General features: G+C 42.3%; 1 protein-coding gene across 27 annotated transcripts in view; it reads right to left on the reverse strand.

Annotated features, from left to right (window-relative positions):
• DLG1 (discs large MAGUK scaffold protein 1) overlaps positions 1–26,064 on the reverse strand; it is a 1,011,951-nt gene that overhangs the window by 577,219 nt on the left and 408,668 nt on the right. For 2 of the 27 annotated variants that reach the window (XM_063916393.1, XM_063916398.1), the window contains exon 1: positions 18,248–18,834. The exons of 22 other annotated variants lie outside the window; for them this stretch is intronic. In XM_063916393.1, coding sequence (XP_063772463.1) covers positions 18,248–18,481 — 234 coding nt within the window. In that variant the 5' untranslated portion in view covers positions 18,482–18,834. Of the gene's footprint in view, positions 1–18,247; positions 18,837–26,064 lie in introns of those variants that run through there. 3 more of the 27 variants (XM_063916397.1, XM_063916394.1, XM_063916396.1) reach the window with 3 other exon arrangements.

Here is a 26,064-nt window from a genome sequence, read left to right on the forward strand (position 1 = left end):
ACTTTTCTATTTTTGATTAAGACGCTGAGTGCCGCTTTCTTCTTCCCTGTTTGTTTATCCACTGCTGCTGAGAGGGCACCGGCGCACTTTTTAATAATGAAAACGGAGTGCCGATCCACGTCCATTCCCTGTATATATATATATATATATATATATATATATATATATATATATATATACACATATACATACAGGTTGAGTATCCCATATCCAAATATTCCGAAAGACGGAATATTCCGAAATACGGACTTTTTTGAGTGAGAGTGAGATAGTGAAACCTTTGTTTTTTGATGGCTCAGTGTACACAAACTTTGTTTAATACACAAAGTTATTAAAAATATTGTATTGAATGACCTTCAGTCTGTGTGTATAAGGTGTATATGAAACATAAATGAATTGTGTGAATGTACACACACTTTGTTTAATGCACAAAGTTATAAAAAATATTGGCTAAAATGACCTTCAGGCTGTGTGTATAAAGTGTATATGAAACATAAATGCATTCTGTGCTTAGATTTAGGTCCCATCACCATAATATCTCGTTATGGTATGCAATTATTCCAAAATACAGAAAAATCCGATATCCAAAATTCCTCTGGTCCCAAGCATTTTGGATAAGGGATACTCAACCTGTATATATTTATTCATATCTCCTCCAATACTTAGCTACGTCACATATGCAGAGCACTAATCCTGCTGCTTCTATACTAGTCTCCAATACAGGGCCTGCAAGGGGAGACAGCTGACAGCTTTCCATATTTCTCCTAACTGTTCTTTTCAGTATAGTAAATGCAATGTTGAGATGTCAAGTATAAGCTCTCTGTCTGTTGGGAGTGTGGAGTGCTAGGAGCAATATAAAGCTGTTGTGGGGGAGGAATGTCAGGATCAATTAACTATCTCCTAGCAGATGCCAGCTACACAGGACAACATAAATAAGCTCTCCAGCATTTGTGTTTTTACACACCGTATGTACAATATTTTAACCTTTCGCAAATCCTGAACCAATAAATCTATTTATAAAAAAGATCAGCAATATCGGTAATAAAAAAAAAATATATATATTGTAAAGTTCTCTTATGCCCCCTACACAATCGGCGATACGCTGCCGAGCTGCCCGATAGATATATCTGCATAACCAATGGACTGCTATGCAGTTTTGCAAATGACTACCCAACTCAGATAATTTTATCCATGGTGACACCATGGCAACATGAGAAGCAGTCTATGGAGATTTGCTTCCATGACAAGGTTATACAGTAGCATTAGTAGAAACTCAAAGTAATTGAACTGTGCTTTGCAGTGAAGACACAACCCCCGACAAAAGAATACAAGTCAAACCTTTTCAAATGCTGGGTTATTTTATAGCTAAAAAAAAAAAAATGACCATTTTAACAAGAGTGCCAAAAGGTAAGTAAAATACACCTCATGCATCACCTCTAAAACTGCTTGTGTGGGAGCGTAACAATGCAAAGTAATCCAATCCATTTAACTCTAATTTAATGTACATTTGATGCTCTAAGCTCATTAACCAATAGGTCTTCAATAAAATGTCAGGAAACCAAAGAGAGAAAAAATTCCCCACATAGCAAGCTAGTAAGTGTATTATTTTCTATACTATTCATTAAGACACATTCATATGTCCTACTATGAATAAAGCACAATATAACAAGCACTATTTTTCCCAAAAGTTTGAAGAGATACAAAAAGTAAAAGGACAAGGCAATTTTCTAATATAAAACAAAGAAGGTGCATCAACTGGTTTGTTATTATGAGGACAATGTCAGAATGTTCACAATGTGCTTGTGTGGTGAGTCTATCCGGTTTTGGTATGGAGGGTCGACAGTAACTAGGTCGACCACTATTGGTCGACAGGGATGCTAGGTCGACAGGGTCTGTAGGTCGACAGGAGTTTTTTTATGTTTGTTTGGTGTCGTTTTTTTCCGTACAGTGACCGGGAAGCCCAATTAGTGCACCATGTTCGCTCGCCATGCTTAGGGCAAGGTGCCTCGGTCCGCTACCGCTGCGCTCGGCACACGTTACTATTCCCAATCGTAGTCCGCGTGACTCGTTAAGTATGAAAAAGTACCAAAAAAAAGAACAAAACATGAAAAACTCATGTCGACCTTTTGACCTAGAACGTGTTGACCTAGAAACTGTGTAGACCTAGAAACCCTGTCGACATAGTTACTGTCGACCAATATTGGTCGACCTAGACACTGTCGACCTAGAGACCAGATACAGTCTATCCCTAACCCTAATATCAACATTATTGGGGGGTATTCAAATGTTTGAAAAGTCAGTTGGGTGTCTGTTTTTTTCCTATCTAATAGACAGGGAAAAACAGACACCCAACCGACTTTTCAAACAATTGACTATCCCCCTGAATGTTGACCACACACCACAACACATGAGCAGGTACAAAAAGTGCAACAGATTTTTAACATAGCAGACAAGAATTACATATTTTATCAAATAGAAGCCATAGTAAATCATGAAGTTCAAATGATCAGTATATAATGAACAGGGTTGGAATAAAAACTTTTGTTTTTTAAAAAAGTTTTTGTTTGAATTTTTTTGCATTAATGTTTTAATGAAAAAATTACTGAATCCTGCTTATTATATTAATACTGAAACATTGCTATGTATTAGAAACCGTAATCAACCATGTTTTACTGCTTTCTAACGCTAACAATCCAAAGTTATTAGGCTTTGACATGATTTATTCTACATCTTTCAATAAAACCAGTATTTTACTGCTTATTATTCCTATACCATCTGACTGTACGTAGATCTGTAATGGGCAGGTTATAATGATGTTGCACTAGATACACCAGTACTGGCACGTGTAAGCTCACTAATGACTACTGGTGTCCTCTATCTACAGATTGGCCAGGAGCTGTGTGAGTTTACACTTGCCAGTACTGGTGTATATAGTGCAGCATCATTATAGCCTGTCCATTACAGATATACAATATCTACATGTAAAAGGCTAACGCTACACACATACCCCTACTCAGCATGACAGAGCCTCAGCTCCCAGGTGCAGGACTTCCAGAAATCTGACAGCTCCTATATGAGTAGCGCCGGCTTAACTAGCAATGATTTTACTCCTATTCCATATTTTAGAAATTTCTTTGCATACGATATCACCAGATCACTTACAGTAAGTAGCAGAACGTATTGCATCTATTACTTTAAGAGAACTAGAGATATCCAAGATACATTTTTATATATGGCTTTATGTAAATGTTTACATACAGTACAACATTTTATTTTTTATATTTTTATCAAGGATCTATGGGTGATATCCTGTCTGCAAATATAACATTTTACTGCCAAAGAAAGCCACAAACATTTTGCTATGGTCATACCCGAGCAACTTTATTCATTGTCCGGATTGCATATGCATAAGAGATCAATTGCTCCTGTGTACTACTTTCCCTGTGGCTTTTACCATGCTGCAAACGTATCATCAGTACCTCGTTGATAAAGTCTGTAGCAGCTTCTCAACCTATTACAAACCAAAAGGCCTAGTTTACTATTTGCTTGGTCTTAGTGAAGTTCGGATATTTGCAAAGCAATTATGCCACTTTCCAACACAGTAAAACGTATAAAAACTAACCCAGCTGGGGTACAATTAACCAGAGGGCTGAGAAATCTTTATTTGTTGTTCAGCAGATTTACAACCAGGAGGAAGAGGAGTGCTGTGCAAGTCGCTGGTACAAACCGCAATCAGTAATAAGAGGGACCATTTTATGGAATTTTATTTTTTCCCAACTTTGATTGACGGAACGTACCAATGCTCATGTCTACTGTAAACTAGTAGTATACCATCGTTCCCCACAGTGAATATGATAATTTAATAGAAAGTATCTGATAGATCTTCCACAGTTTTATGAATTCTCAGAAGGAGCATTCACCAAATTGCACGTGTCTGAATGGGTGGTCTTCTGTTTGCCGGCGGTCGGGCTCCCGGCGCTCAGTATACCGGCGCCGGGAGCCCGACAGCCGGCATACCGACAATTATTTTCCCTCGTGGGGGTCCACGACCCCCATAGAGGGAGAATAAAATAGTGTGGCGCGCGTAGCGCGCCACCGTGCCCGTAGCGTGGCGAGCGCAGCGAGCCCGCAAGGGGCTCATTTGCGCTCGCCAAGCTGTCGGTAAGCCGGCGGTCGGGCTCCCGGCGCCGGGATGCTGGTCGCCGGGAGCCCGACCGCCGGCCAGCCGTAGTGAACCCGTCTGAATATTATACCTACAGTAGCTCAGTTCCGTAACTAGATATTTTAGCGTTGTGTGCAAGAAACAGCATCGAACCCCCCCCCCCTCAACATATAAAATAAAGGCAGTGCACGCCGGGAGTGGTTTCATGGGGAAGGGTGTGGCCACAGAGCTCCCTTTTACTCATTACAACAGGCGGAGTTCCCTTTTAACACATTAGGCAAACAGAGTCCCCCTTTTTTACACATTGCAGCAGCAGAGTCCCTCTTTTTACACATTAGGTAGCAGAGTCCCCCTTTTTACACATTATGGCAGGCAGTCCCCCTTTATACACATTAGGCAGGCCAGAGCGGTAAGTAGACATCTTGGTGCGCTGTGCCAAAAATAGTGGTCAGTCACATTACACCGCACAGTGGCATCCATCAGTCACATTACACCACACAGTGGCGTCCGTCAGTCACATTACACCACACAGTGGCGTCCGCCAGTAACATTACACCACACAGCGGCGTCCGTCAGTCACATTACAGAGAGCAGCAGCGTCACCTTATACATGTTACACCATAGAAAAGCCCCTTAAACACATTACTCTAACTAGGTAGAGGGGAGAGAGCGTGTGTGTATGTGTGGAAAGAGTATGTGTATGTAAAGAGAGAGAGAGTGTGTGTATTGCACTGCATACTCATCTGTTCAGCTGCAACTTCTGTTCTGTCCCCCAGGAGTCCCTTTCCACACACTGCAGTGTAAGACGGGTGGCGTGGGGAGCGGTGATAAGAGCACATGGGAAGCACTCTCACTGCCTGCCTGCTGCTTTAGTGTAATCTGCATACAGTAGACAGACAGATGAGGGGGCGGGAGGGGTGTCACGAGGTAGTGGGTGGAGCTTCGGGCGGCCACTGAGTGTGACAGGATTAGCTGCGGCTGGATATGGGGAGCCAGGAGGTGGCGTGCAGCTACAGCGCCGGCAGCATTTGCAGAAGGGGCCAGGCGTACCTCACCGGTCAGCACTGCAGTGAGCGGCGATAGTCGCGGCCCCCCGGTTTCTGGCGGTGGGCCTGTGCCCACAGTGCTTTTGCGTTGTGTGCCAGGCACCGCTTGCCTATAGGTAGTTATGGCCCTGCAGTAGCTCATAACCTTATGGTAAATAAAAAAAATCACTTGCAAACAGTCTCACAAGTAGCAAGCCCGATAAAATTTATTTTTATATGCGATATAAAATCTATAACCAAGTCTAAGCTACTCTGTTATTACGGCTACATGTTTACTCATAGAAAATCACTAGTCTTGTAAGTGTTAAAAATTACTTAAATTAACTGAAAACTGTGGGTTAAATAAATTTATTGATTGGGCAATAACAGATAAGAGATATTTGTTTTATTCCCTGTACAGCTCTCTGTAGTGACTTCCTGTCTGGTAGGCAAATGTCATGTATACATTAACCGTTACATTATACCACCCACAAACTCAAATACCAAGATTTCCAGCAATGTGCCCACATGACACCAGCCTGTACCAATATGTAGCCAAATACAAAGTACACGGGTTCAATATTTAATGCAGGATCAGGATGGTGGCGGTCGCATGACAGACACCGGCATTCTGACAATGAAGATTCTGACTGGGGTAAGTATTTCTACGCTTCGGAGGTGGCAGCTATGGCTAACACTCTGGGGGTGTCCGCTACAGCTACCCCTCGGGAGGGTGGAGGCTATGGCGAACCAGCCCCCTAGTGCCTAACCCTGATATTCAGTGTTCAATGTTCAGTGTTCCAGCAGCAGTCTCCTGAGTGGTGTTGGGATTCCAGCGTTGGTCACATGAGCCAGCACCCCGACCATGCTGAATGCATTCCAACTACATAAGTCTGTCAACAGAGAAAATACTAACGCTATATTTACACACAATGAACTGGCTTTGTGCCTCAAGATTTATGAAGTATATAGGGCACATGCTTTTACAGAAATGTGCCCATATAAATCCCAGTCAAGTTATTATTGTACCAGCAAGCATCCTTACACAACTGCATCAAGCATATTCCCATACACTGTACCAACTATGTGCTAACAGATAAACTAGTCCTATTCCCATTTAAAATGTGTGAAGGCACATTGTGGTGAATAGCAAAAGTATCAGAATATTTTATAACTTTTAAGACTAAAAACTGTTTGCTTAAAGACAATACAGTTTTATTCCATTTCCCTTTTTTTCATAAAGAGAGATTCAGTATGATATCCCGGCTGCCAGGATCCGACAACCAGAATACCAGCGGCGAGCGCAGCGTGGACCACCACCAGAGTGTGGATACCGACTGCTGGTATTTCACCGGGGATCAGGATTCTGGTGTTGCGGCAAAATTAATGCCTCCCATAAAGAGCTATTAAAAATGTATCGCTCCGCATAAATCTGTTCTCCTTGCAATCCCAGAAAGTGATCTAGGGAAGTGGCATCAATAGAACTTTTGGTGTCTCAGCAAAATCTTGAAGGAATCCCCAAAGTTTGTAATGCTCCTTCCCCCACTGGGCAGTTCTTGGTAACAAACTGAACATTTAGCTACCACAGCTCGATCTTGCGAGAGCATGACATTACTGTGGAGTGGAGTCCATCCTGAAAAAGCGTCATTAACTTGCAGCTTCAAAAAAAATAAAAAAATAAACATGTAATTTAAAAAAACAAAAACGCCTAAGAGGATTCCATAAACTAACAATTATACTTACAGACCCAGATTAAAGTTTGTAACACAATTCCACAAACATACTAAATCAATAAAGGCTAAAAAAATTAGAGATGAGCGGGTTCGGTTTTACTCGGTTTTACTCGGTTCTCAAAACGGCATCTAATTGGCTCACGGATGTCACGTGTTTTGGATAGCCAATAAGATTCGGTTTTGAGAACCGAGTAAAACCGAATCCGCTCATCTCTAAAAAAAATAAGGAGAGAAAAAAAGAAACCCCAAAAAAGATGTTAAAATAGTGAATTATTGGGGGGCGTGGCTTGACTGGGAAGACAGCTGGATGCAGGAGTTCAGGGCTCCTGCTCCTTAACATCGTTACATCGGCTGCCACTGGAGATTATTACCCCCTTTTCATTTGTATCACCCCCCCTGTGTCTCTGGGTGCCTTGGTGTCTGTCCGCGGAGCCGGGAGACCGTTTACTCGGTCTCTGCGGGTTGTGACCTGCACCCTGCTCGATTTCTACTCCCTGGACGCTGGGAAGCTCCGTGCGGCGAGTTTAATGCCGGCGCCACTTCGTGCCCTCTCACCTGCTCCGGAGCTTGGAGGTCGTCCTTTGTGGCCCCCCTCCCCTGTGCCGTCGCTGGTGCCCTGTGTGGCGGGATCCGAGACCCGGCGGTCGCAGCCGGGGAGAGCCGCGGGAGCTCACTTCCGGCGCTGCCCCTGCATCGGTCTGCCTCTGCCTGTCACAGATTCTCCTTTCCACACCAGCATCCCCCCTGTGTCTCTCCCCCCCTCCCTGGATATAATATGCCAATCTGCTGTGGATGGGTGAATAGGGGAGAGGGAAATAAATAAATAAATTAATAAAAAAACAAACAAACACAGGAGTCAGGCAGTACAGGCTTATAAAATACAGGGGTCACACCAGCACATTTAATATCCTGCTTAGGATCATCTGCAGTGACTATACAGTGGGACAAGACACTCTCCCACCCTCATTGCTGGTCCTCAAGGCCAGGGATTTTTTCTCCAGTCTGTTGCCACGACGTGAATTATATCTCCTACCCCCCTTTCTGTCACTCCGTGTGTGGGAGATGTGTATTCATCAGTCAGCGTGACCACACGGCAATGCTGCTGGTCGGATTGCCGTGATTATTGGATCATTTTATTACCACTCCTGTTTGTCACGCTCTCTCAATCTCACTGTACACTCTCCCATATATACTGGCGGTGTTATTAATGTGCTCCGTGAACACAGTTGGCTACTTCTAACGCTTTGGTGGATCGCAATTGCTGTACATCTTCCCTGGTGACCCTCATCGGTTGCGCTATGTGAGCTCTCCCCACCCGCAGCTGTGATGTAACGTTTTTTTTTTTTCAGCCTTATTGCTTAAGGCCTACCGTTTTCTCTACTCGACCCGCATGAGTTTATATTTGGTATTATGGACAAATTCTTGAGCTCTTCCACACCGAAACCTCAAAGATATAGAAGTGGTAATAAGCGAGGGGAACCTAGCTCTGACTTTCCGACACCGTCATCTGTCTCTGATTGCCTAGACATCGTGGTTGATCTATCACCCACCATGCCTCCAAAAGCTCCCCCCGCTCCTCCTTCCTACTCAGAAATAGTGAAAGCGATTAAGGAGACTATGGAGCCTCTGTTACAAGCCCAGGCGGATAAATGCATGTCGGCAGTGTCGGACCTGAAATCTGAACTTGGGTCTATGTCGCGCAGAATCTCGGTAAAACGAGAATAGAATTGGAGTTAACTTCAAAGAAATTGAAGATCTTAAAGAACAGGTCGCCTCCCTAGCTTCTTCACGCCAACATATGATGATGAAGATGGACGATCTTCAAAATAGATTGTTACACAACAACCTGAGAATCGTTGGCCTTAAAGAATCGCTGAAAGGCCCCGATCTTCTAAAATTTCTCCTCTCTGACCTGCCTGACCTCTTGGGCGTTTCTGAAGAGCTGTCTTCGTTAGAAATCGAACGGGCTCATAGACTGGGTCCACCACGTGACTCTAACCAATCTAGACCCAGCCCGGTCATCTTCAAGTGCTTGAACTTCCGTCATAAGGAAATTATGTGGTCTGCGGCTCGGAGCAAAGGTCCTCTCCAATGGGATGGCCAGCGGCTGTTCCTATTTCAAGATTATTCCGCTGAGGTCTCCAGAGTTAGAAGGGAAATGTCTCCAATATGTTCTCAGCTGGTGAAAAGCGGCACCCGGTTTGCCCTTCTTTATCCTGCACGGCTGCGCATCTTCACTCCACAAGGTCCGAAAGATTTCACATCAGTGGACTCTGCTAAGGATTTTGTAGCTGAAATTGGGAATTCAACACAGCCGCCCTCGGCTTCACATCCATCCTCTCCGTCCATGGATTGTAATGACTGACATCTGATACTGGGAAGTGGTTTTTCTTCTTATGTTGACTACTATTGCTAATTTTTCTCCTTCAGTGCGGGGTGGGTTGAGGTTACCCTCCTTGTTTGATGGTTTTGATGGCGATTTGTTTATTCTATTTTATTTGAATTTTTTGTTTATTTGTTTTTTGTTAAATTTTTGTAAGGGTCATTGTGGTACTCTCTTTTACTTGGTACCTCGGTAGTGCCTGTTGCTGTTTTTTGTTCCACATCGCAGCGGTTCCATGTTGACTGTTTATGTTGATACATACTGTTGCATATGCTCTCATATACTGTCTTTTTGTCTATTCTCTTCTCTCTTTTCTGACTTTTTCTTCTTTTCTTTCTATTTTTTATCTCGTGCAACTGTTTTGCCGGATGGGGCGGGGATTTGTTTTGTCCTTGATGTGCTGGATTATTTATCTTGCACGGTTTCCTATTAATAGTCATGTATCGGTCTCTCTGTATTCCCCCACTGACGATTTAGATGTCACACCTTAACATATTTTCATGGAATGTTAGGGGTATTAACTCTCCTGTCAAACGGAGACGTATCCTTACCTATTTAAATAAAGTGAAAGCGGATGTCTCTATGCTCCAGGAAACACATCTAACCCCCGCTGAACATGTTAAACTTACTATGCTTAGGCATGAGGTTATAGCCTTCTCTTCATATTCTTCTAAAGCGAGGGGGGTTGCGATCCTCATTCGCAAGGGGGTTAAGTTTGACATTCATCATCAGATTGTTGATCCCTTGGGTAAATATATTGTTCTGGATGCCACGTTGGAGGGGACCAGATTAACCTTATGTAATGTATACGCCCCGGCTGTCTATGATAAATCGTTTTATTTGGAGAGAACGAATCTTCTTCGACCTTATTCTCACGCCTCTCTTATTGTTGGAGGAGATCTGAATTTAGTGTCCTCTTTGGTTCTGGATAGGAAGGGTACTTCTTCTCAGAGGGCCCGTCTTCTTCCCAAGGTCAATCTGGATTATGTGTCTGAACAACTGGGCCTGGTGGATATATGGCGTCTACATAACCCTATTGAATTGGAATATACTTACTACTCTACAACCCATAATTCTTTCTCCCATATTGATTATTTTTTTGTATCCACTGATCTGTCCCCCGGGATCATTGAGGCAGCTATTAATCCCATAGGTATCTCGGATCATGCTCCTATTTCAATTGTATTACAGGGTAAATTTACTTTGGGTACTAACTCACATTGGAGATTCCCAGCCAAACTGGCGGCTTCTCCTGGCTTTAAATCCATGTTGATAGATTCCTGGGATTCTTATTGTCTTAATAACTCTAGCCATGTATCCGACCCTGCCTTATTTTGGCAGACGGCTAAAGCTGTAATGCGAGGGGATATAATTACATATGTGTCCAAATATAGATGGGAACAAGATGCCGCTTATAGGGCGGCACAATCTACACTCACCTCCTCATTCCAAACTTTTAAATCCTCACCTACACTGGTTAACAAGCAGAAATATAAGGATGCTAAGATCCAGTTTGATCACACTCTAACACATATGGATAACAGATTCCTTATCGCGGGTAAATATAATTTTTTTCAGTATGGGGATAAGCCTAGCCGAATGCTTTCCAATTTACTTAAATCCGATAAGGGCCCCCAGCATGTAACGGCCCTGAAAGACTCTACTTCTACTGTACAATCTGATGGGAAAGTGGTGAATGACATTTTTTACTCTTTTTATAACGATCTTTATTCCCATAGTGATATTGATCAGGCAAACAAATGCTCTTTTTGGGAGACAATGCAGCTGCCTCGGATCTCCTCGGCTCAATCGGAATCCCTTACCGCCCCTATTACTGTCACTGAAGTTACAGAAGCTATTAAAGCCCTTAAACCTTTGAAAACCCCGGGCCCTGATGGCTTATCTGGGGAATTATTTAAATTACTCTCCCCTAAATTGCTGACTCCCTGACTGCCTTCTTTAATTCTATCTTTTTGAACCTTACTATACCACATTATTTTAATTCGGCCTTGATTCGTGTTCTGCCCAAACCTGGTAAGGACCCTCTTCTCCCCTCTTCTTACCGACCTATCTCCTTGCTTAATGTGGACTACAAATTGTTTACTAAACTGCTGGCAGACAGGCTGAAATGTATCTTGCCTAAAATGATTCACGGAGACCAAACCGGTTTTATCTCGGGCTGGCATTCGGTAACTAACATCCGTAAAGTTCTGACGGTTCTCCAATCCTTGAGGGGTGTGGGGGCAGATGATCCCACTTTCTTATTATCCCTTGATGCTGAAAAGGCGTTTGACTTGGTGACGTGGGATCATCTGTTCGAAACACTTCGACGTTTTGGATTTCCCGAACAATTTGTGGCCATAATACATACTATATATCATAATGAGTCTACTCAAATGTTCACTAATCGATTTCTCTCTCAACCCTTAGGGATTCATAGGGGGACTAGACAGGGTTGCCCCCTATCCCCTTTGCTTTTCGCGGCGGCTTTAGAACCGCTGGCTATAGCACTGCGCCAGTTGCCGGCTTTATCAGGGATTTCGGTGGGTGGGAAGGTGGTTAAACTTGGTCTATTTGCGGATGACATGATTTTGTTTGTTTCCAATCCCCGTACGTCGATTCCGGCTATTTTTGATACTTTACAACGTTTTAGCACCTTTGCTGGTTACCGCATAAATGTCCATAAATACAAATTACTCCCTTTGACTAGCATTGATGACCCTCTTCTCCATACTGACTTCTCTTCCCAATTTACACTGACCCCCACTAAATTAAAGCATCTAGGTATTTATATTCCTTCAAATCTTTCCCAGTTATATCTATTTAATTACCCTCCCATTATTCAAAAAATTAAAACAAGTTTAGAATCTTGGAAAGACCTCCAACTTTCCCTGTTGGGTAGAATAACAGTGATAAAGGCTGTTATCTTCCCCAAACTGGCTTATCTGCTGCAAATGCTCCCCATCTCGATCACTAAACAGGATTCCCTACTCTGCTCACAATTATTTTAAAAATTAATTTGGAAAAATGCTAAGCCCCGCATGCCCAGAGCCTAAACTTATGTGAATAAGCGAAAGGGAGGCCTAAGTATGCCTAATGTGACGATGTTTGCTAGATCTGCATTATTTAAGTTTGCCTCGGATTGGCTATTACAGTCTGGCTCCTTTACGAACCTTGAACTGGAGAAGGCCTTATTTTCCCCATATTCCCCAGCAGCGTTACTTCACACCCCACTATCTAAACTTCCTCAGGAATTTAACACCAATGTTTTATTCTGGGATACTTATAAGGCCTGGGTCTCCGTTCATAAGATGTTCCATAATGACCCGTTTGAATCACCATATATACCCTTGTGGGGCAACCCCAATTTCCCCTCATCTTTAGATAATCGATACTTTTATACATGGAAATGTAAGGGAATATATGCAATCAAGGATGTCTTTGATCCTGGTGGACAGATGCTCTCCTTCACACAACTACAGGATAAATTTTCTTTGCTCCGCTCTAGTTTCTTTATGTACCTTCAAGCGCGCCATTATATTAACTCTTTTGCTGATCCCTTGGGTAGGACAACCTCTGCTAGAGCAGTGCTAGACACTCTCACGTTTTGTAAGCACAGTCCGTTCAAGAATTCATTGTCTTTACAATGACTTGATTGAGGTTTCAGCCCCTTCCTGGTGCCCTCTCTCTGCTTCTTGGAGGCGGGAACTTCCAGAGGCTCCCACAATGGACGAGATTTCCGCGAACACTGAGTTGGTCTTGAAGGCTCTAAAATCTGCTAAATTACAAGAAATACATCTAAGGATTGTGAACAGGATGTATGTGTCCCCCTCCCAAAGACAACATTTTCATCCTGGAGAATTGGGAATTTGTCCTAAATGTGGAGTGAGTGGAGCTTCTCTTGCACATAATCTTTGGTTTTGTGGAAAAATCATGCGGTTTTGGTATAAGATCCTCCAGTATTTATCCCGTCTTCTGAAATTAAACCTCCCAAGGGTAGTGGGTCCACTGCTGTTCGCGGATTTCTCGTCTTGGATGGCGCAATTTGACCTTGCCCCTGTGATTCCTTTACTGACCGTGATGTTCACTGTAGCGAAGCAGGTGATACTGCGACATTGGATCCATAAAACAGCCCCAACGATAGGGGAATGGGAATCATCTTTATTAGATGTACTCTTTTGCGAGAGGTGCATGGCTACTTTCCAGATTGAAACTGGGGTGATGCTTTTTCATAAAAAATGGGGCACTTATGTAGATGGTTTACCTCTAGACAGGCGTGACTGTATCTGGAAGAGTTTTCAGGATACAAAGTGGTACTTAATCAACCGTATAGCTGAAACTATTACTTAACTTTCTTTTGATTTAGGGTGTTTGCTTGGTCTATAGATTTTTAGTTATGCATTGACTCTCCACCTCCTGTCACACTAGACTATTGTGTCCATCCCGAAATTACGATTTAATCTTCCCTCAGTAATAGATATTTGATCCCCCCCCCCCCAACCCGGCGTTATATCATATCATCTCTCAATATTATATCTCTACGCTATTTCTTCTTTTCTCTCTGTCTTTATTTCTTTCTATTACTTTTTCTCTTCTTCTTTATCAGTTGTAATGATTGCTATACATTTTACAATTATTGTTTAATTGTTCGGGGCAGTGAGCACCTGGGAGACCTATGTGTGGCTGCTATCCAACTGTGTTTGTTATGCTTGAATTGTATTTTTTTCTTTCTTCTTTTCTCTTCTTACAAAAAAAAAAATTGTGCAGCCCTGATTATTCTGCGTTTTTTGCTCCTTGAATTTGATTATCTGTCATTGTTGATTATCTTTGTTGATTGATCCCCTGTTATTTTCGATGTAACTTTATGGCTGCCTAATAAAAAGACTTATTAAAAAAAAAATAGTGAATTATTCAGGGTTGAAAAAAAAAACATTTTTTTATTATTTTTAACTATAAAAACTAACAATTTTTTTGTTTAAACCGTTTTAGTAACCAGTTTTTTTTATTGCATTGTTTTAATTGAAAATAAACAAAAAAAACATGAATAATTAGTAACCTTGATTAACCATGTTCTAATACTTTATAATATTAATACTGTTATTAGGCTTTGATTTTAATTTATTTTACATCTTTCAATAGAACCACATATTTTTACAGCTTATTATTCCTATTACATCTGAATATATGTAGATCAGGGGTGGGGAACCTTTTTTCTACCAAGGGCCATTTGGATATTTATAAAATCCTTCGGGGGCCATACAAAAATCATCAACTTAAAAATATGCCTGCCCCCAGTATATCCCCAGTCAGTAGTTATGCCCCCAGTCAGTAGTTATGCCCCCAGTAGATATGCTCCCAGTCAATTGTTATGCCCCATTAGATATGCCCCGTCACTTGTTATGCCCCATTAGATATGCCACCAGTCAGTTGTTATGCCCCATTAGATATGCCCCCTAGTATCGACACTTACACACACATTAAAAGAAAAAAAAAAACCACAATACTCACCAGCCCCGCTCCTGCTTCCGGACCGGTGCCCTCTGCCTGGCCACTCGCTCCTCAGAACTATGGGAGGGAAGTCATGACATCTCTCCCATAGCACCACACAGCAGCACACGCACACTGCCAGAGCCGGAAGCCGTAGCTCAGGAGTGAGCTTCTGCCTCCGGCTGCTACTGAGGGTAAGAAGCTAGGTGAGCCTGGCCGGGCCAAGTGGCTCTGCTGGCCTTTTACGGCCCTCAGGCCTGAGGTTCCCCACCCCTGATGTAGATAGACTAAACATAATACGTACAAAAGTATGCTCAGAGATAGCTGAATATAGGAACAAGTTAATGTTAAGCATCTGTCCTACTTATTACTTATTATCTACTATATAAAAATGAAAAATTTGACTCTGTCTTGCTATACAAATCCACGGTTTACAAGCGAAGATCGTGAAATTTGATATACAAGCGTATTAATACACAGCAGAGGCAACTAAAAAATTTAGAAATCCCTAGCACACCTAGGGGGGAGACAGCAGCACAGAGTATATCAGGAGACATCATAACTCCGGAATTGCTGGAGCCATGCAGTCACAAATTGATACACATATGCCTCACAGTATGGGAACAAACACTGTGGGGGTAAAAAACACCCCTAGGGGTGAGGCAGCAGCACAGAGTATGTCAGGAGACAGCATAACTTTGGAATGCCTGCAGTAATTTACAACAAACTTGGTATACATATGACTTACACTCTGGGAACAAACACTGTGGGAGTCAGACACCCCTAGCACCCCTGGGGGGGGGGGGGGGGAGAGAGACGACGACACATCAGCACAGAGTATGTCAGCAGACAGCATAACTGTGGAAGGCCTGGAGCACTTTACACGAAACTTGGGACACATCTGACTTACAATCTATCAACAAACTCTGTGGGGGTTAGACACCGGGCCTGCAGCACAGAGTATTTCAGGATACAGCATAACTCACGAATGCCTAGACCAATTTTGAACAAACTTGCTACACATATGAATTTCAATCTGGGAACAAACACTGTGAGGGTAACACACCCCTAGCACCTCTAGGGGTGGGGCAGCAGCACAGAGTTTTTTTTTAGCAGACAGCATAACTCGGCAATACCTAGAGCAATTTACACCAAACTTGGTACACATATGACTTACACTCTGGGAACAAACACTGTGGGGGTAACACACCACTAGCACCCCTAGGGATGGCCCAGCAGCACAGACTATTTCAGGACATGCATAATATGTCAGTGATGATTTACAAAATGTTCTATTGTTTTGAAGTTAAAAAAATAAAATGCCAAAGAAAACAGCTACAAATGGTAGAAATAAAAACCATTCCACAAGGAATAAAATGTTAGCGGCAACCTGTGTGTTTAATCTTTACATTGAGTTTTGTAAACAAACATTCTTAAAATCCCGGACAACGCCGGGTACGCCAGCTAGTAAATAAATAAATCTGCATAGTAATACAAAATGGAAAAAATGCAAAAGTACTTTTCAGAGAAACACACACACAGACAAAAGCATGTCCCTTACATTAAACATTTTTAATATAGACACAAGTTTTTTAGTGTCATTGGTTTATTTTTTGTTTAAGAAGCTACAGTGCCATGCCAGTAGAGACAGCATTTTTTTTTTTAAAGTGTGGTTTTAAAAATAAACAAGAGAGATAGGTTTAGACCAGCCAACCATGCAATTGTTGTCTACTGATCACTGTACTTGTTGAGGAATAATTTAATACAGATTTTGAGCTTGTCATCTAAACTGATTAGCCAATAAACTATTGAAAACACCAAATTTCTAGTTTTAAAAGGCAAGTAAATGTGGTCATTGCCAATCATAATGGATTTTAACAATGTTTTATACTAATATATAGATCAGTACTTGTCTATAATAGAAAGATAATTTAATAAAATTAGACCAATATTTAACAACCTTATTAGTAAAATGTCAAGTCCTATAAAATTGGTTTATTATCTCAAACAGACTAAAATAGTCTAGCCCAAAATTAGACTGGCTACATATGCTTTACCTTCATGCTCTGTTAGGGGGCACACGTGGTTACATCAGAATATAATAAAAAAACGAAACTCATCTCATTACTTCCCATCAATAAATAAACGTAATTTAAACTGGTACAAAGCTGCAGTGTATTCAAAGGCCTTTCATTCAGAAAAGTCCACTGGTCCTATTACAATAAAGTATTGTTTTCTCCCTTAAGTTGGTTATCTTGAATGTTAGGAAATAAATAAAATATTTAACGTAAGATATGAGCAGAAACTGCATCTTACATAAAATGAATAGTAATAGTATATTTATACTTTTAAATATAGAATAAAAAGTCTTTTAAAAAAACACCAAACCACTTCATGTGTGGAGATAGTTACATCAATATCACTACTCAATATATCAGTATTACAAAATCAACTATTTACACAAAAAACGTTTGACACCCTATTGATGTACAGAGCAGACCGTGTTGTTGTCAAAGTTCAATCCTAACAATATGCGTCTATATTTTATCCATAAGACACTTTGGCAATATAGAAGAATAGAAAACTATTGCATATTATTGTGGCTATGTAAAATATGTCATGAATACAAACCATATCAGTTTTAAATGTTTTTCTGTGACAGCAGAATGCGCTTTTTGCTAGGAATACAAATTACTATTAGTCAAAACATATCTTATCACATTTTCTACCTTTAACACAAAACCCCTACAAATGCAGATATGGACTGTGTAGTACGGTCATATGGCCCCTCCTCATTGTGTCTGATCGATGCTCAGTAAGACATCAGCTCCAGTCCCTTGCTGTGAAGCCTGCACTGTGCAGTTGCAAGCAGCAAATTACAGAGCGGAGATGGGGCTTAAAATTAATACGCAGAGGACACAGACGCAAGCTAAACTAACATGCTGAAAGTTAATAATGGTTAACAACTTTCTAAAGGTTAACAAATTCACCATAATAAATACCTTTCACTGTAAAAAGCTCAAAATGCACAATAACAGTTTCTACCTTTTTCATGAAAGGAAGTATACAGTACACCGTTATAAAACTTATATTTATATATTTAGGTGCACTTATCTATTAATAAACATTTAAATTGTTTAATTTATCAGTGTTAAGGCTATTTTCTGGACAAAAACCATGAACTGTTTTAAAAGGCATTTTACTCAATCATGCTGAGTGCATTAGATCATTGACCATTTTGGAAAATGTATATTTCAATACAATCCTACATCAATATGTAGCACAGTGCAATACAAACAAATAGTATAACAATGTACACCGAAACACATTGGAAATGAATATTTCATTCATCTAAGCCGTTTTCAGCATTTACAACCCAAACCATTATAGTATAAGAAATAAACATTCCAAATCCTTTTACCAAGAAGACAAATCATTCCAACAAGTGGCAAGTTACCTGGGCGGAGCTGGCAGCTACTGAGATGCAGTCAATAAAGCTGTGCCTGCGAGTAAAAAAAGCTACTATCTGCTGCCATCGAGAAGGTTCTGGCTCAGCTCTAAGCTCTTCTGTCGAGCCCTTCTTTGCCCAGGGCTTCTGTTTTGGGCCTACAGAGCTATGACTGGAGCTAGTATTGCCACCCCGATTGGCACGGGAGTATAGGAGTGTGTTGTTTCCGAAAATGTAATTCATCTCTGCAGCTCTGCAGGTGGTTGCCAGGCAGTCTTACTCTTCTACCAGCTGCCGTGTGGTGAAGGATCAGCAAGAACTGCAGATAGAATTACAGCAGCATCACATCCAAATCAGAAAGCAAAAATCCTGGTCCCTTGCTGTGCTCATTGTTTTCCCCTTGGAGTCTAGCCATGCAGAACACTATACCTGTTACATGCCTAAAAGATAGTGCATTGCTGCAGCAAACAGGAGGAGGAAAAACAGCAATTCAACTTGCATCTGCTTCCCATGATTTCCTTGTCTCTGGTCTGCAGGGATCAAAAGCTGCTCTTCTTTTGTTAGCTGATAACTAGGCAGACTGAAGCCAGGAAGTGAGGTCGATTAGCAGGTAGGATGCTAGAAGCATTTGACTGCAAAGACCCACAGGGGCTGCCTGATTTAATGCACTGGGTGGGGAAAGGCTATATCACACATTACCAAGTTTCAATCACTGCCTGCACTAAAATCCAATGACATTCTCACTGTTGACATAAATTATACATAGGAACCGAACAAACACAGTGAACGTATACTCTAATTTATGGTCTTCATAGACAGTTAAGCGTTTTCAAATAAACAGCAACTAAAATGTCCTGATTGGGGTATCTTGTATGAAATCCTATTCCTGGAATGGTTACATTAGCATTGATTTTGCTTCTGAAGTTAAGTATTTGCTTTCAGAAATAAAAACCTAATGGTAGGAAATTCAGTGTCAGGACATTTTTACAGAGAAATGCCATAGCTGTGAGTCTGGGAGAAAAATAAAAATTTGAATCACATTTATGCAACACCAAGTGGATTGTCATTCTTACCACCCTAATTTACCTAATGCTTTCCCAATCAGTACAAACGCTGAAAGATCTGGGGTTCAAATATTCAAGCCTGGCTAAAATCCCTTATTTTCCACAAAAAATAAAAAGCATTCAAGCCAGCAGAAGGACAGCACAACTTTGACATACAGAGGGCCTGACTGTTGGATGCAAGTCCAAATGCGGGCTACAAAAATAATTGTTTTACTGCGTAAAAACTAAGTGGCGTTATAAGTAACACAACTTGTACTTGGGCTGCCAATGCCTAAAGAGGCAGGGGATAGCAGGCGAGCAAACATAAGCTATGTTTGAGAGATGTGCCCTATTTAAAGTAGGCCCCATTTCCACATACAGCTCCTAGGAGACTTATTCTGCGGTTCCTGGTGCCAGTATAAATCTTTTCAACTACAGGAAGATCATTAGCAAGTACCTTTTATGTGTTTGAAATTCAACAAGGGATAGATGAAGTAACTAAAATAATCTATCCTGCATAAACATTACACTTTATTTTTATGGTGCCACAAGGGTTCAGCAGCGCCTAACAAAGTACATAAAACCAGGCATGTCCAAACTGCGGCCCTCCAGCTGTTGAGAAACTACACACCCCAGCATGCCCTGACACAGCTTTAGCATTCTCTGACAGCAAAACTGTCAGGGCATGCTGGGATATGTAGTTTCACAACAGCTGGAGGGCAGCAGTTTGGACATGCCTGACAAATGAGCACACAAGATAACCGTGACACATATTACAAGATAGTGCAGGACATTTCTGCATCAGTGGTCACAGCACTCAGGTAAGCAGCAGGGTGGCAGAAACCAAAGATCAGGTGCGGTTGAAGGGAGTACTGAGTAAATCAGTAGTAGTACTAGTATAAGTAAGGCTGGGTACACACTGGAGCGTTGTCGCACCAAAATGCCGTTCTGGTGCGACATCGCTTATAGAGGGACAATTTCTGTCGGAACTAATCTCTGTCGTGCCAATGTGTACCCAACTTTAGGGAAGCCAAATTACATGAGGTAATAGGCCCCGCTTGTGAGAGGTTACATTCTAAACATAAAATGCATACTAGACCATGATATACTGTGATAGATGAAACCATAAAACTCAGGAATATTTTGTAAAAATGACTCGCCTGTAAATCATAACATCTGTTAAAAGTGCCTACTGATTCTAAGTAATCCAACTCTTAAGGTTTAACAATACTTACAGGTCCTTTAATTAATGTTGTACTCAACACCCGTCAACACTGTTGCAGTGCCTAAGGGACCTCAGGCTGGTAAGGCATCCACACGTGTGAATGAGCCCTCTGAATCACCAGCTCTAAGTACAGCAGTTGAAGCAGAAGGATTAAGTTAGCTAAATGAAAGGCTACAATAGAACGGTCACATACTCAGTGAACAAGATCAATTACAGTTCAATCCTCACATAAAAACACATTATAATTATAAACACTAAATAAATCAACCTAAAATGATTAAAGACCAAACTGGCTAGTTTGTGCTGTGAAAAATTGAGGGGTTAACCCCACAATAACTTTCCCACTGAAAATGGTGGCCAAGACATAATTACCCCTTTTAAACACGTACAAAAAGTCACAGATGAAGCACAACGAAACTCGGCGTGAGGAAAAGCAGTGGCTGCTCACATCTGAGCCATTTTTAGGTAGATTCTGACAAAGACATTGCACAGATACAGATGAAGCAACACTTATCATGGCTCCGTCCGTACCTGGGCACGCCGATCGCCGAGTCTGGGGCACGTGCGCATCTGTGACATGCACGCACACCATTCACTAGAATGGGAGCGTTTCTGTGCACTCCCATTGCGGGGCTAGGAGCCGGATCGCCTAGTCCCACCAGGAGTGCACACATATGTGATGGAGCCGCACTAGATGAGTGCGGCTGCATCGGTTTGTACAAATGTTGCACATCCCACTGATCAGTGTACTATAGCAATGTAGACTTGTCTCTTCCAGTTGTTTTCTTTATATGAATAAGACATTTTGAGTGGAAAAGATGCTCAACACTACTGAGTCGCACAGAATATAATGCGCTCAAAGGGGCTATTTGGCAGGACTAAAGTAACACACACAAAAAAAGGACACATCTGCACTGTGAAATGTTTTCTGTAAAGAGCCACCCTGGAGGAATATAATCGTATAAAGAGCTGTTCCATGCACAGCCAGCTCCACAAGTACTCCAAACACTTTGCACTAACAGTATGTTAGATATATATAGTATATATAGATGTATGTATCCAGAAGGCCAGCCAGACTTTACCAAACATGCTTATGAGAACCAGTTGTATGTAGAAATTGAGAAGCTGAAAAATATGCTGTAGATAAGCAACCTCTAATCAGGGAACACCAACCTGAAACATGGGAAATTGAGAATGGATAAAAAGCTGTGTCTTGGATACCAGAGGAAAAATTCAGTGGTAACGATTTTCTAGGCTTGAAGTCCAGGCTTGCTATGGGCTCTGGCCCCTGCTGGACTACCAAAGAAGCAGAGACTACAGCAAATAACTGCAAAAAGATCTCCTTTCATCCTTGTTGCCTACAAGGATTAAGTATGATTTACCGGCAGTCGGGATGTCGGCTGTCAAGCTATCGACAGCGGCATCACGGCCGTCAATATGCCAGCAGCGGGACGAGCTTTTGGGCTCGATGGCTCGCCACAGGATCTGTTTCCACTCTATGGGTGTCGTGGAATAATCCTGTAGCACCAGTATTCCGGCTGGCGACATTGCCAGCTGTCGGGATTTCTGCATCGGTATCCTGACCACCAGGAATCCGGCATTGGTATCCTGACCACCAGGATCCAAACAGTGGGCAAATTTAACGGATCCCACCTACAAGTATTGTAGAAGAGAGTGTGCCCACCAAAATCAGAAAGATATTAGCAGCAGAACAAAAGCCTTCATATCACTGAACTGTGCCCAAGATGGATAGGGTTTTGCTAAAGGGAGATCATCACTTTTATTGTATTGGTGACCTGTATGTTACAGTGTAAGTGGAAACTATTTTACTTCAGTGCTATCATTAAGTTTGTCTTTAATTTTTTATTTAGTTTCTTGCCTAGGTGTGAAAATCATTACCCATATTGGTGGTAGAGGTTCAATGTAGTGTGGAAAGTGCAGCATTGGTATGAGAGTTCCATGACAGGAGTAATTGGAGTTCTTCTGCATCCCAAATTCTTTGAAATTTTTTTTAAAGTACATCGCCTCAACAGGGCCAGAAGTTGGACCTGCAATTTTAAAGTGTAATCAAAGACTAGGTGCTAAAAACTAAAATGTCCTTACGCCATGGACAATGTGCTTATGGGCATTTCCAGCCAAGTAATCTCAAGTACAATAAAGCTAACATGGCGAATACCATTTTTGCTGATCTGGCTCCCGTTCTTCAGCAAACCTACTCATTGATAGGGTTCATTGACTTTCTTGGCATAAGCTTAAAGAGGACAAAATCCACAGAATGTGGCATCTGGTTTACATTAATACATTACATTAATAAAACAAAACAAAAAAAAAAAAAATCTAGTTCAAGATTATTTTCCATTTTATCATGATAAACATCTAAGCTTTTACAAGCTCCCAGAATGCACTGGACCCCTCTCTCCTCCTATCCCGCCCATAGCTCAGGCTATTCAGTATTAGTTAACAAGCTCAAAGCAGGAGCTGGAGAGGAGAAAAGGATGGTACACACAGAAAACACACACTCATAATCAGGAAAAAAGGAACTGGTGACCAAGAAGAGCAACCAATTGAAGCTAGGTGCCCTGTGTGTCCTATAGATCTCGAAGGTAAGTTTTACCATAACTCTTATTTTCTTCTTCAGGGTCCACAGTCCCCAAAGGGTTAACCTTGGGAATATCCCAAACGAGTTGTAATAGAGAGGGACCGCTTCTAAGCTAAAAGAAGGAGAATACAACCAAAGGTTGCATCCTGAGAGGCAAATGTATCAAAGGCATAGAACCTAGGAAACGTGTGGGCAGAGGACCACGTAGTGGCCTTGCATAATTGTTCAGCTGACGCACCATGGTGGGCTGCCCACGAAGGTCTCACAGAGCGAATAGTAAGCAGAGACTGAAACCGATACTGGAAGATCTGCTTGCGTGTAGGCCTGAGAGTGGGGGAAGCAAGCCAAAATTTGTTTATTAGCTAGCCAGCCACGCATGTGGAATCCATGAAGTACAAAACAAGGAATCTGTTTTCCTAATGGAACTGGTACCGTTCCACATAAATCTTTAGAGCATGGACCCCATCCAACGAAGCTTCTTCAGTTGAAAAGGCCAGGAGTATGGAAGGCCCGTACCACAACTTCCATGTTGATATGGAACTTTTGATACTACCTTGGGGAGGTATCCCTGCTTAGTCCTAAGGACAGCTCTATCGTGATGAAAAATCAGAAGGTGGGGGGGACCCAGCAAACCGTCTGAAGTTCCAAAATGTTGATCGAAAGATCTGTCTCTGTTGGGGTCCAACAGCTCTGAAAGGAGTGATCGCCCGTGACAGCTCCCCACCACCGAAAGCTGTTGTCTGTGGTGAGAAGAACACAACGTGGAATCCAGAATGGTCGACCCTTGTCCAGGTTGGAAGTTTGTAGCCACCATGAGGGGGATGTCCGGACATCTGGAAGCAGTATCATCATGTGGATAGACTTGCAACTGTGTAGCTGTGGATGCACAAGTGTAGTGCTGTAATCTTGGCCGGAGGAAGGAAGGAAGGAAGATGCATTGCACTTGAAAATCCAGCAGAGCTCCAAAATGGAGCATCCTCTGAGACGGGATGAAAGAAGACTTGGCCCAGTTCTTCAGCCAACCGTGACTCTGAAGGAATGATACTGTCACCTGGAGATGATCGTTGAGGACTTCCAGAGAATTTGCAAGGAGTAGGTCATCCAGGTAAGGGAGTATCCGGATTCCCTGCTGCCGAAGGTGAGCAGCCATCACCGCCATGAGCTTGGTGAACACCCTGGGGTCTGTGGACAGTGTTAGGGGAGGGCCTGGAATTGGAAATGCTGACGTAGGACAGCAAATCGTAGGAATTGTTGATGACAGGGTGCTATAGATACATGGAAGTAAGCATCCTGTATATCCAGGGAGACCATAAAATCACCAGGTCGCATAGCCAGGACAATGGAACGGAGAGTTTCCTTACGAAACCTGGGCACTTTGAGATATCTTTTCAGAAATTTTAGATTAGATTAGATTTTATTAGATAGACACAGGGACACGAATAAACAACCCTGATTGTAGTAAGGATTGAATGACCTTTGTCAGCATCTTGGCTTTGCCGAGGTCTGCTGGTGGAGTGATAGGAAAGTATTGTCTGGGAGGACACTTAAGGAAGGAGAGCGTAAAGTCGTGAGACCACTTCTTGAACCCAGGCGTCTGTTGTTATCGGACGCCAAGAATGGGTGAACCGAAGAAGTCAGCCTCCCACACTGGGGTCACTGAGGGTTTATCCTCTGGTTTGATAGTTGGGCGTCTAGCCACGCATGCCTGTTTAGGCTTAGAAGCCTTTGTGTTAAGACAGTATAGGGAAGGTCTGGCCTTGCCTTGAGGGCGAAAGGATGAAGTCAGAGGTCGCGTAGAAGAGGCTGAGTGTAGGCAAGCTGTTTTAGAAGCTGCCAGGTTATTAACAGTCTGTCCAATTCTGGTCCAAAAATAAATTCACCTGTGTATGGAATTGCTTCCAGGGCCTTCTTAGCATCAGAGTCTGCCTTCCATGAATGAAGCCAAACAATGCGTCGTGCTACTGCAGAAGCAGCTGAAGCTTTAGATGACAGAAGAGCTGTATCCAGAGCAGCTTCGCCTATGTAATAGGCGGCATCCCTGATGTTGGCAATTAATGACAGTTGTTCCTTGGTCGCATCAGAAGTGAAACGGCTTTCGAGGGTATCCGCCCACTTTTCAATAGCTTTAGCCAGCCAGGCTGAAGCCGTAGCATCTCTGGCAGTAGTGCCTGAAAGGGAATATAAAGATTGAAGACGTGTCCAATTGGCTATCCTTAAGGGAGGACGCTGTAAGAATAGGGAGAATGGAGCTTTTAATCAAGCGTGTCACATGAGAATACACACTAGGTGGATTTTCCCATTTTGTACGATCAGCAGCCAGGAACGGATAAAAGGAGTTTAACCTTTTAGGTACAGTAAATTTCTTGCTAGAAGTTGTCCATGCCTTGCTCATAGCATCTGAGAAATAGTCAGAGAGTGGAAATTCAGCCACTACCACTTTTTGGCGTTTACACAAAGGATCTTTTGATTTTGGTGTCAGTTCAGTATCTTCTAAACTGGAGCAAGAAGTTAACCGCCCTAACCAAAGCAGCCACAATAAATCTGGATTGCACCTGTTCTTCCCCAGCATCAGAGAGATCAGCATGATCTACTGCAGCAGAAGATTCCTCAGAATCAGAGAGTGGCGTAGACTGAAGATAGCACAGCTCACTTGGTGGCAGTAGGTGTAGGTTAGTGTTACCTGACCCTGTAATACAGCATATTATGGAATGCAGCAGATGAAGCTCTGTACAGAGTTTGAAAACATGCCCAACCAGGGAGGAGGGACAGGTGGGACTGAAACAGGCTGATGGACAGCCTGCAATTTCTGAAGGAGACCTATAGGGGGAGTCACAGACAGGGCTGAAATAAGGTCAGCAATCTTAGACAGCATGTTAGAAAATGCAGCCTAGGGAGGCTCCTGTGCTGGCACTGGGGGGAGACGATGTGCCCGGGGGTACACTGACAGTCTTGTAATAAA

This window comes from Pseudophryne corroboree, chromosome 4 (genome assembly GCF_028390025.1).
Source record: "Pseudophryne corroboree isolate aPseCor3 chromosome 4, aPseCor3.hap2, whole genome shotgun sequence".
Lineage (NCBI taxonomy): Eukaryota > Metazoa > Chordata > Amphibia > Anura > Myobatrachidae > Pseudophryne > Pseudophryne corroboree.